This window comes from Solanum verrucosum, unplaced genomic scaffold (assembly GCF_900185275.1).
Source record: "Solanum verrucosum unplaced genomic scaffold, falcon-dt-bn FXZP01000031.1, whole genome shotgun sequence".
In the NCBI taxonomy this organism is placed as follows: domain Eukaryota; kingdom Viridiplantae; phylum Streptophyta; class Magnoliopsida; order Solanales; family Solanaceae; genus Solanum; species Solanum verrucosum.
The window spans coordinates 2,516,620-2,528,029 of NW_026020194.1; the positions used below are offsets into that span (position 1 = coordinate 2,516,620).

Genomic DNA, 11,410 nt, shown 5'->3' on the forward strand with positions numbered 1-11,410 from the left:
TTTATCTTGTTAAATGTTTTAAAGACTTGAGTTGCCTAGTTTTGGCTAGTTGATTATACAATTATATTCTGAGTTAATTATTTGAGTTTCAATGAATTTTACGATGTTTTAAGTTTTGTATGCTTGAGTTAGTCTTCCGCTTGTAGTCAGACAGGATGACGGTTCGCTTGGGGACCAGCAATGATTCTCAAGTGCCGGCCACGTCCAGGGTGTAGGCTCGGATCGTGATAGTAATGATACGATTATAAATTTTATTTATATATGAAATAAATAGCTAGTAGATATATGTGTGAGATTATTTTTTACAAAATATAAATGTGTAGGTCAATTTTTATATTTTTGAAAAATCTCAAATCATGATATGAAATTTTCAAATGATGATCTTTTAGAATATGGAATTCCATTACATGATATGAAATCATGAAATGAAATCAGCTTAAAATCAGTTATCTAAATTTTATTTCACAATTTCATATGGTGGTTTGTTATCAATTGGCACACCAGTCAAAACCATGGAAAACACGAGACTTCAGTTACTACATTACTTTGAACTTCTACCTACCATGTGCTAATAGGTGTATGACAATGGAGATTTTTTATATAAATTTATATTCAATGGTGTTCTCATATACAGTGAATTGAATATCCTCCGTAGAAAGATTGTATCGTTCAAAAATTATTTTCATTCATATATATTAAATTTTGAATATTCTTAATGAAAATTTTTTATTTCACTATTATTTTTAAATTTTAATTAAAAAACACAATTTTTTAAAGAATAATATAAAAGACTAAAAAACCATTACTCCCAAAAAAAGAGAAAATTGAAAATAGAATTGTAAAAATATTATAAGGTCCCATCAATTAAAGCTTGATGTGATCTATAAATTGAACTGGTTGCATATTCAAGAGAGAGGAAGAAAAAGCCATGGGAGTAATAGCTCAACTCAACTATTTTTGGTTCAATCTCTTTATACTCTTTTTTTGTTTCTCCATCTCCTCCATTTATGGATCTGTAAGTTACTCTTCTCATACTCTTGCTCATTACTCTATTGCTATTGTATTTTTTATAATCAGTTGATTTTCGTTCTATATATTTTAGATTGATTAAACACCCAATTTAGGAATTTAAAGAAATTTTTAGAATGTTAATTAGGTATTATGCTCCCTTTATTTTCAATTCTTTATCTTATTTTTTTTAGTTTATTTGAAAAATAATATATTTTTTCTTTTTTACTAATTTTTTAATTTTGACTTTTCACATGACATTTTTAATACACAAAATAAATAAAAAACATTTTGTTACATTCTTTATATATTTAGTTAACAAATTGAAATAAATAGAATAACATATTAAAAATATATTTTAAAATGAGAATATTAAAATTAAAAATTTACTATAAATAAAAATAATGTTTTAAACCCAATTTAATAGGAGTAAAAGATATAAACTAAATTGAGTGGGTGGTGTATTTAGCACGTATTTCTTTTGGCAACCGACTCCTTAGCTTTGTTCCAATTCATAGGATATAATTTAAATTTCGAGAGTCAAATAAGATTTTTATTTTAGAATCAAAATGTCTTTGATGGCTATTTATTTATATGTCCTTTTAAGTATGATGAATTGTTAATTTTTATAATTTATAATACATTTTATGTATTAAATACATAAATTATCTTTGAAAACTTTAAACATATTATGGCAGAATGGTGGACTACAATTAAAAAAAGGTTTATTTTTTCTTATGAAATGGGACATAATAAGTATATATTTTTATATTTAATAAAATATTTTATCGAGTACTCCATATGTTTGGGGTTCACAATTGGTTGGGTTGTGCCAAATTTAGATGAGTCATAATAGGTTAAATCAATAATCGAGTTAAGATCTAATTCAATTCAAATTTGTTTGGTCAAAATGGTTGGATTAAAATGGATTACATTATGGATCAAGACTCAATTCAATCCAATTTCTACTAAGTTTAATTGTTTTATTTGTTCTTTTAAACTATTAAGTATTTAATAAAAAAAAAATCTTATTAAGACTATATACAACATATCAAATTGAAAAAAAAGTTTTTTAGAAATATTTCGACAAGATTTTTATAAGCCAATTTAGGATTACCTATCAACCCAATTTTTAATTGATTGAAATAGCGGATCAATAACCCAACCAAACTTAAACGAATTGGATGGATTGAATTTGATTTTGCCGCACTTACATTTCTAATTTTTTGTTTTTATAAATTGCAGGAAGACGATTGTGTGTACACAGTTTACGTTCGAACTAGTTCAAAAATAAAAGCTGGAACTGATTCAATCATCAGCTTGACTCTCTACAATGCAAACGGGTATGGTATTCGAATCAATAACTTGGAAGCTTGGGGCGGGCTTATGGGCCCGGGTTACAACTATTTCGAGAGAGGAAACTTAGACATTTTCAGTGGGCGAGGCCCATGTTTAAATGGGCCGATCTGTAAGATGAACTTGACTTCCGATGGAACAGGCTCCGGCCATGGATGGTACTGTAACTACGTCGAAGTCACCGTCACCGGAGTCCATAGAGAATGCGATCAACAGAATTTCAAAGTGGAGCAGTGGATCGCGACTGATCATTCGCCTTATCAGCTCACTTTCATCAAAGATCTATGTAAGAAGACTAAGTCCGGTGAGAATTTGCCTCTCTCCGGTGAGGATCTGCCTGTTTCCGGTGAGAATCTGGTTGTTTTCGATGTTGCTGTGATGTGATCTATCGATCATCTATTGGGCTTTGATTGGGCCTGAGCCCATATTTTATTATTGAAGTGTGAATTTAATAAGGGGCAGAAAAGACAATTGGTAACGGTTCAATGTTGCTATGATGTTTATTGTTTTCGAGATGTAGTAGTGCTTTAGTATTAGTAGTAGAGAAGACATTATATTTTATTTAATGAATAATAAGGTCCAATATATACTATCATGATTCATGAGGGGCGGAGATAGCAAAAGCCGAGGGGGATCCATCCGAATTTGCTTTAATAGAATGTACAATCGTTTGTATACGATTAAAATTAGTTTTTATATATAGTAGATATTGAATTTCTCGTTTAATCTTTGTTTCTTTTAGTGAAAACGATTCCACCACTACTATCATGAATACTACACTTTGGAAAAATAAAAGTTATTGCATTATTGCTTATTCTATATGAACAAAACATGCTGCAAAACTATCACTAATAAGTCTAGATTTCGTGTAGTTATACTTAGAACTGACGATGTGATGGTTAGAAAGGATAAAGTTTATAATGCTACTGAGGTTTAAGTTTGCCTCTGAACATATATATTAAAGTATATGACAAAAAATGTCCTTTATTTTTTAATAGTTCAAAAATAGTTCATTCCCTTCTTTTAAATCGAGGATATATAAGATACAATCCTCTATTTTATAAATGTAGAAATAAAAAAAATTGCTTATATTTGATCATTTTCCAATCCCCTTAAAATGGAAAAATTCATTGAATATACTATTATTGTTCTAAAATAGTAGTTGTTCAAATATACTATGATAATTTCAATTCTTTAAATTATCAAAATTGGTCATTTTTGTGTTTATCGAATATTTAACAACTTCTGATCGAACAAATCAGCGAAACACTTTTTTGACTCCCCACTTGAGAGTTTTCTAAGTTACCAAACCTCCAATTTTAGGTTGATTTTTGCCAAAAAATATTTAACTCTTTTTAGTAGTGTATATATATTTTAAACTGAAACTAATATCAATTATCATATTCAATCAACTGAATTACATCAATATATATGTATACCATGAATATAAATGTTGAGATACAACCAATTTTAATTTCACTTTCATTCTGAGAACCATATCATGTATATCAAGAGCATGCCATGTTAATTGTTATACATAATACATTTTTTTGAATAAGTTAATGGTAGGCTAGCATATATTTACCAATGTTTTAGAAGGTGGGGCGTGAGGCGAGACATTTTATACAGTTGGGGGTGAGGCGTAAGCCTCGAGATACGGGGCGCATATCTTATGTATATTCAATTTTATAATTTTATTATTAAGAGAATAAGCAAAGTAAAACTTTCAATGATGTTATAAATAAATTTTAATAAATAACTAATAATATAAAAAAAAATTATAATTATCATTTGAGAAAAGGTATTAATAACCAATAATATAGAAAAATATATTATAATTACAACTAACAACACAAAACATGATAATTGCCAAAATAATCTTTAAAATTAAATCATCACCCATCTTCACATTTACTAGTCTTTTAACCCTTAATTAATATTTGCACTAACTATTGTTTATATATTTTAAAGAAGAATGATAAAAAGTGTAAAAATAATGACAAAAAATGAATAAAGTTGTTTCAAGAACATAGTATGAAAGCTCTATCCTATTAATTTTAAACACGATTATCTAAAAAATTATTTATAGCAATGTCATTTTCTATGACAATTTATCTATACATATTAGAAAAAATCACTACAACCTAAAAAAACATGATAGTACAAAATATAGATACCATTACACCAATAATAAAAAAATATGATTTAAAGCAAAGATGAAAATTAACATCCGGAGCTTATATTTTTACGTCAAGGACTTACATTTTTATGCCCAGAACTTATGTCCAATAAATCTACACCTTCAATTTGCACCTCAAATCATTTTTAATATGTCCAGCCCCAAAACTCGCCCCAAAAATATTTTTGAAAATACTGATAAAATTACTCAATTTTCTCTAGTAAAGAAAGTCATTTTCAACCTACACACTATAGTAAATGGATACGAAATTAGGTGGAGGGGCCAAAAGATTATATATCATTAATTTTTCTACTTAATAATTATTCATCTCGATCATGCCATCCAGTTGATGATTAAAGGACCCAAGTTAGAGAAAAATTACTTATAGATTAGTCACTCTACAAAATCTTGAAACAGCCTTAACCTAGCTGTGATGCACTTTAATTAATACAATTGGAAGGACCCCATATTTTATGGAGTAATGATTGTTAAGAATTTCATTTCCTTTTAATAAACTTTCAAGCAAGAAATGCAGAGTGAAATGCCAAGATATGTATATATCTTTTACTTCCGCGTCTTAAAATACATGTCATCGTTATTAAAAAAATTGTTTCAAAACATTTATCGTTACACTAGTTTAAGACAGATTAATTATTATTTCCTCATTTATTCTTAGTAGAAATTGTTTTAACACTACTGATACCTCAATTATGGCATATAAATAGACTAAATATTTAATAAATAAAGATTATATCTTAAGATATAAATAAGGATAAAATAGTCAAACACCCTTTTTGATTAGTATTTTCTTAAGAAGCGTGTAAATGAAAAACATAATAAGTATTTTGAGACTGATAGAGTAGGAGTGGGGGGAGAAGAAAAAACAAGGCAAAATAGAAAATAAGTCAGCAAAACCGTGTTAAACAAACTAATTACATATTAAGAAAATGCAACAAATGTAAAAGAATTGTTCTCATTCACTAAAAATTCATAGTTCTTTAATTTTTTGTTTCCAAAGCACCCTAATGAATTCCTTTCTTTAATTCTTTTTTTTTTTCCTAAAGAGATGAGCCAATATAGCCTACCAAATCCTATTTTCTAACTCAAGCCTCTTAATCCTTTGATCTTTCTCCCATTATCTCTTTCTTTGTTCCCTAAAAGACCTTTATAAATCCTTCTCTTAACCCCTTCCCTACCACTTTTTTCTATATTTGACCCTGTTGTTTCCTTTTATGGAGGGATTGGAATTGAACAAACAAGTGATGATACAATTCAAATTAATTTGTTATGGAGATTGACAAATTAATGACAACCATAAATGTCATTGGTGGTGTTCATGCTCTTCATTTCTTTGACAAATTCCTCATTTTTTGAGTTGTTGTTGGGCATCCTTAATCATTTGTCCCACATCCTCATTTTCTGGTGTCTCCTTTATCAACACTTCACATTCTTGTATGCATGCTTCCCATTTTCCCATCTAGTATATCACACACAAAATCTTCAATTAAATCAATCAAAGAAAAAAAAAAATCAAATAAATGTTATTTTTAATGCACTAAATAAAACACTACATAAGAAATAATCTGAAACATAACTAATGTAAGCATAACTGATACCAGCATTACTAATATTAACATTATCAATACACCATTCAGTCTAATTGTTATACACCTTATCAAACGACAATGTATTGAACCAATAGGCCAACTAATTTTTAAGGACGTAGCTACCATGGACATGTCATATCATGATTGTTTAATATTAAAAAAAATAAAAAATCTAATGACACATTTATAATAACATCGTTTGTTCTGATATTTTCAAATTGTTATAGCGAAATGTTGTTAGAGTGGACATATAATATAACATGAAAGACCGATTTCATATAAAATGTGCTTGTTATAGTGAAATATTGTTACAAATGATAACCGTTAAACTTAGTATCAAAGCATAAGGAAAATGAAAAGTTACCTTAAAGTAACAATCAGCCTTCCTCAACCTAGCTTTGGTGAAAGATGGTCTAACATTAAGGGCAGTATTGCAATCCTCAAGTGCTTTCTCAAATTGGCCAAGTTTTGACCTGCAAGCTGCTCTGTTGCACAATAAAACTGAGTTGTGTGGATCATGCTCTAGCCCTTCACCATAAGCAACACTAGCATCTCCATATTTTCCACCTTTAAACAACTCATTTCCCTTTGTTCTAGCACTTGCTACTGCCCTTGTCCTCCTAACTATCATGCTCACTTCCTTGTTGTTCCCATCTAGTTGGGATGCTCGTTGAGCCGCTGCTAGGGCATCGTCAATCCTATCATGTAACAATCATAATAAGTTGATAGTAACGATGGAAATATAATGTCATGTTTAGTTGATTGGAATATGGCATACATATTTAGAGCATTCGTATGACCAAGTTCAATTAGTTTGAAATTGAGACATACTTAATTGATTGAGTCTGTTATTTTGTATTTTATGTAAGACGATATGATTGATTGAGACGCATTATTTTGTATTTTACTGTCCATAGAAGGAATATTAAATAAGCAATGTCTTGAAAACCTTGTAAATCAATACTCAAAGGTTTTTAAACTACTCGTGTTGGCAAGCATGAATATTGATTGAGGGTGATTTACATGTCAAATTGAACCTACAACTACCAAATACATACTCAAGTACTCTTCTTTTTGGTTTCTCTTTTCTCCTACACATAATTCTCCTTTTGAGCTGTTAGCTAAACCAAACATTTTATTTGTTAGACAATAATCCAATACTAATTAAGTCTTTACTTTCTGTCCTAATCTTGGTTATTGGCATCTTTAGGACCACAACTATGACCTAGATTGAATACAATTTTTTATTAAAGGGTGGAGGTGTGAAATGTTGAATAGTTTGAATAATTTAAAATCTGAGAACTAACTAACCTGCCAGCAGCCATGTCAACTTGAGCTTGAATGACCAACAAACCTGCATTGCCAATAGGGCCAAAGAACTTTATACATTCATCGATATCAAAATTCGGACCATTCTTCAGAGTTTGATCTGCTTCATGGTATCTATGGAGCTTCACCAACGCCTCCGCTTTCAAAGCAAATATCTTTTTTTGTCATCGATAAACAACAACAAAAAATTTAGCTCATGACACTAAAGAAAAGAACAAATTCTTATGGTTTAATGAGTAAGATAGTTAACCTGTGATGCAGAATCTGCACCAGCCGATATGGCGAGGGCAGATTCTTTAAGAAGAGTGTTCCAATCTCTTTGCCTCTTCGCTTCAGTACACTTGTTGAGATGAATTTGAATAGTTTTAGACTTTGTCACAACATCAGGATCAGCTTCTGATGCTGCTTGTTTGTAATGGTACATAGCTTTCTCTGTGTCTCCTAATCTAAATACGAAAACAATAGTCATTTCAACAATTGTAATAGTAATAGTAATAGTAATATAATGAAATGAATTATTATTTTTTTAGATTTACCTGACACATAGGGTGGCCAAACGATTATGAGCTCTTTGATAATGAGGATCAATTGATATAGCTTCTCTGCACTCAAAAACAGCTTGAAGAAGCCTTCCTAAAGCAGTCAAAGCAGCGGATTTGTTGCTTCGATAAGAAGCCTTATTAGGATCAATTGAAATTGCAGCATCATACAAAGCTAAAGCCTCAGCAAATCTTCCATTCTTGTAATCCTCATTTCCAAGAATCTTCAATTGCTCAGGGTCCATTCTTGTGGATAAAGCGCGACAAAGGGAAACAGAGCCCCCTGTTTTCCCCTGCTCTTGATCACCCTTTTTCTTTACCACATTACCCATAACACTCGTAGGATATTTCCCATTCTGAGATGGTTGTTGTGGTTCTTCTTTAGCCGTTCTTGGTAAATAATCAAGAACATGATTAGCTGTTGAAGTTGTTGTAGCATTGCCCCCACCTTGCTGCCTTATGTTACCCAAATTACCAAACAACATCACGTTGCTAGACGATGCACGGACTAATGTATTAGCTCCCTTTGATCTTTGATGATCTTGTATCATGTTTTCAAGCTCCCCTGATAGCCCCGTTGATGGCGGAGCTACTTTTCTTCCTTGATTATTATACCCTTGTTGTACCCCTTGACCATTATTTTTCTGCTGATTATAAACAGGTGCAGCACCTTGCAAATTACCCTTAGTCGCAGCTACCTTGGATTGATTTTGATTAGGTCTTGGTATGATCCTATCAGCTTGTTTCTCGTTGTCACGATTGTCTAAAAAAGCCTCGTTGGATCCATTACGATGCTTTTTAGAAGTTTGACTACTAGAAGATCGCGTTAAATTGTTAACATTATTGGAATTTGGTGTTGGAAGCGAACCTGTTGATGTTGATCTTTTTGTCCACATATTTTTCCTTCCAAAAACCGCGTTCAACAGGCCGCAACCTGTTTTCCTTTCATCAGAAGCGTCTCCCATAATTGAATGAATAGTTGAGATATGAAATTCTTCTGGTGATCAACAAATGTGGCACCACATGAAATTTAGTACTTATCAAAGGAGCTTCTTATGTAAGAAATAAGACTTGTAGGCCAAGTTAAAAAAAATTAGATAACTCACCAAGAAAATTAAGGACCCATAATGTACAAAAACAAGATGTTACATTTAATGAAATTGGTTGTGTGAAAAATGGTAACTGCCCCAAGGAGAACAGTACATAATTGTCATATTCTATGTATCTTTAGAATATCTTTTTCTTGTTTGTTTTTTTAGTGTTTGTTTCTCTCTCTCTCTCTGTTGGAAATGAAATGATTGCATCAAGAAGAGAAATGGAATGTGAAAAATGATAAGAGAGGGAAAAAAGAAGAAATAATTAGCTCTTTTGGGGGTATATGACACAAAAATAATACCAGTAATGATGAATGTATGCAAAAGGATTTTTTTCAACACCTTTTCTTTTACTTTTTTCTGCTTTTCTGTTTGGTTAAAATTAAAATTGTTTTTTTTTTTTTTGTGTTGGTTTGGTGTTTGTGGTGTAATAAGGGAGACCAAAAGACTCGGTCATGGAACAAAGGAGCATCTCAAGATATTTAGAGGAATAAAACAATTTAGTGTTGGCAGAATCTTTTATTTCATTATTTTTTATTTTCTCTTCTTTTTTTTTCTACTATTTTTTTAAAAATCTTTTTTCAACAAAGTCAAATTAAGGAGAGGAGTTCACGTAGGAAACTTTGAGCAGCTCACGTATGGCTGCCAGCTGTTTTCTAATTCTAAGGGTTTGGGAGATGGTCCACATACCTACTCTTGCTTTATTTTTCCATTGTCTTAGCAGAGCGGTTTAAAATCGAACTGAAGTCGAAATTAAAATTGAAAAATATATGTTGATTTATCGTTAATAATGATTTTGACTTTTTTTTATTAGATTGTCAATTTTTGACGATTTGAGATTTTTTTTAAAGGATTAACTGATAATTCGATAGTAAATTAATAAATTGTATTTATACCATTTGATATACTAAGTCCTTGACTTAAATTTAGTTTCATTCTTTCAAATTTGACTATCTCAAGCTCTCGATTATTTTATAATATGTTGATGTTCATGTAATATGTCAGCCCATGTGAATGATTCATTTGGTTTGTCACCTTGTTTCTAAGTAATCTTCAATGATTTTTTTGTGTGTGTTAATTCTTAACGGTTAAATCAATAATCGAATCAATAACGATCAATAATCGAATCGATAACGATCAATAATCGATAAACTAATATCTTAATGGTCTACTTCTATAATGGTTTAGCATGTAATGATTCTATAATGATTTAGCATGTCTACAAATCGATACAAATATGTCGAATCGATAAACTTCAAAACTGAACGAACCAACCAATATGCTACCCTAGTCTTACATTGTCTAAGCAAGGAAAAAAAGGTTTATTACATCAATTTCTTGAACTTATCAGTAAAATCTTTCTGTGATTGAGCATCTAATCATATGATAAAATGTTTCTATTAGACTTTATGATTTGAACTTTTATAAAGTTTCAGTATGTGTTCTCAAAGGCTTATTATATAGATAGGTTAATCATTTAACGTAGTGATCTCCTTCAATTAAGCATGATTAACATCAATAAAACGTAAAATCTCGAGTTTATCTCAATTGATGTTGATGTATATAACTAATAGAGGCAATGTATATTATGTGGTTAATAGTTACTTTATAGAAACTTGAGAACACACAAAAATGTTTAATAAACACACTTTATCATGTATTCAAAAGATCAATTTAATAAATCATAATTCGAATAAGTGGACTTTTAAGCCTTGAAGTACCAATAACCATGCATGCACTCCTTGAGAATTGATCAATATAATTTATAATGTAAAGCTTCACCACTAGTTTCTAATTTATTTATATATATATATATATATATATAGATAGATAGATAGATAGAAAATTAATATACTAAAAAACTACATGCTACATTAAATTTCTTATAAATCACAAGTTCACAACTTCATGTATTTGAAAAATAGTTTTTTTTTTAAAAAAAAGTCAAATATAGAATTATCAACTTTGGATTGAGCACATCAATTTAGAAACTCAAAATTCAACTCCTTATAGTCTCTTTTTTGAACTCGTCTGCATGTTTTTTAACAATGCCTAAATTACATTTTCTTGTTTCCACTTCTCCTAAGAGAAAAATAAGTAGCTATATAGTCAACAATGAGGTTGAAATTCAAGAAGTTACCCTTCTTCAGTTTATGTTTTCAAACTTGACTCAGTCTGATATCCAATTAATTATAGAATGATACTTTTGCTAGGCAACCAAACAGCCACCTACTCTGTATTACCCACCGACCAGGTCCAAATTCATTAAGCCCAGACATGAAAAAAGGTGGCAAAAAG

The 11,410-nt window shown here is 30.2% G+C and overlaps 2 protein-coding genes across 2 annotated transcripts; one reads left to right on the forward strand and one right to left on the reverse strand.

The window, feature by feature from the left end:
• The first annotated feature begins 907 nt into the window (after positions 1-907).
• LOC125829521 (PLAT domain-containing protein 3-like) lies at positions 908-2,967 on the forward strand. Its single transcript, XM_049508742.1, has 2 exons — positions 908-1,015; positions 2,254-2,967. The coding sequence occupies exons 1-2, from the start codon at positions 929-931 to the stop codon at positions 2,746-2,748; spliced, it is 582 nt and encodes a 193-aa protein (XP_049364699.1). The 5' UTR covers positions 908-928; the 3' UTR covers positions 2,749-2,967.
• Positions 2,968-5,446: 2,479 nt separating this feature from the next.
• On the reverse strand, positions 5,447-9,014 carry LOC125829466 (inactive TPR repeat-containing thioredoxin TTL3-like). The gene is made up of 5 exons (XM_049508677.1): positions 8,016-9,014; positions 7,730-7,925; positions 7,462-7,634; positions 6,515-6,848; positions 5,447-6,020 (listed from the first exon to the last, which is right to left on the reverse strand). The coding sequence occupies exons 1-5, from the start codon at positions 8,981-8,983 to the stop codon at positions 5,907-5,909; spliced, it is 1,785 nt and encodes a 594-aa protein (XP_049364634.1). The 5' UTR covers positions 8,984-9,014; the 3' UTR covers positions 5,447-5,906.
• Positions 9,015-11,410: the final 2,396 nt, after the last annotated feature.

What these genes read in the sequence shown, in the direction of transcription:
- LOC125829466 (XM_049508677.1), bottom strand. Translation starts at nt 8,983, where the DNA reads ATGGGAGACGCTTCTGATGAAAGGAAAACAGGTTGCGGCCTGTTGAAC. An exon ending in TTGGCCACCCTATGTGTCAG is followed by an intron (nt 7,926 to 8,015) that starts GTAAATCTAAAA and finishes TTTCGTATTTAG; the next exon opens with ATTAGGAGACACAGAGAAAG. An exon ending in AGGCTGATTGTTACTTTAAG is followed by an intron (nt 6,021 to 6,514) that starts GTAACTTTTCAT and finishes GTGATATACTAG; the next exon opens with ATGGGAAAATGGGAAGCATG.
- LOC125829521 (XM_049508742.1), top strand. Translation starts at nt 929, where the DNA reads ATGGGAGTAATAGCTCAACTCAACTATTTTTGGTTCAATCTCTTTATA. An exon ending in TCTCCTCCATTTATGGATCT is followed by an intron (nt 1,016 to 2,253) that starts GTAAGTTACTCT and finishes TATAAATTGCAG; the next exon opens with GAAGACGATTGTGTGTACAC.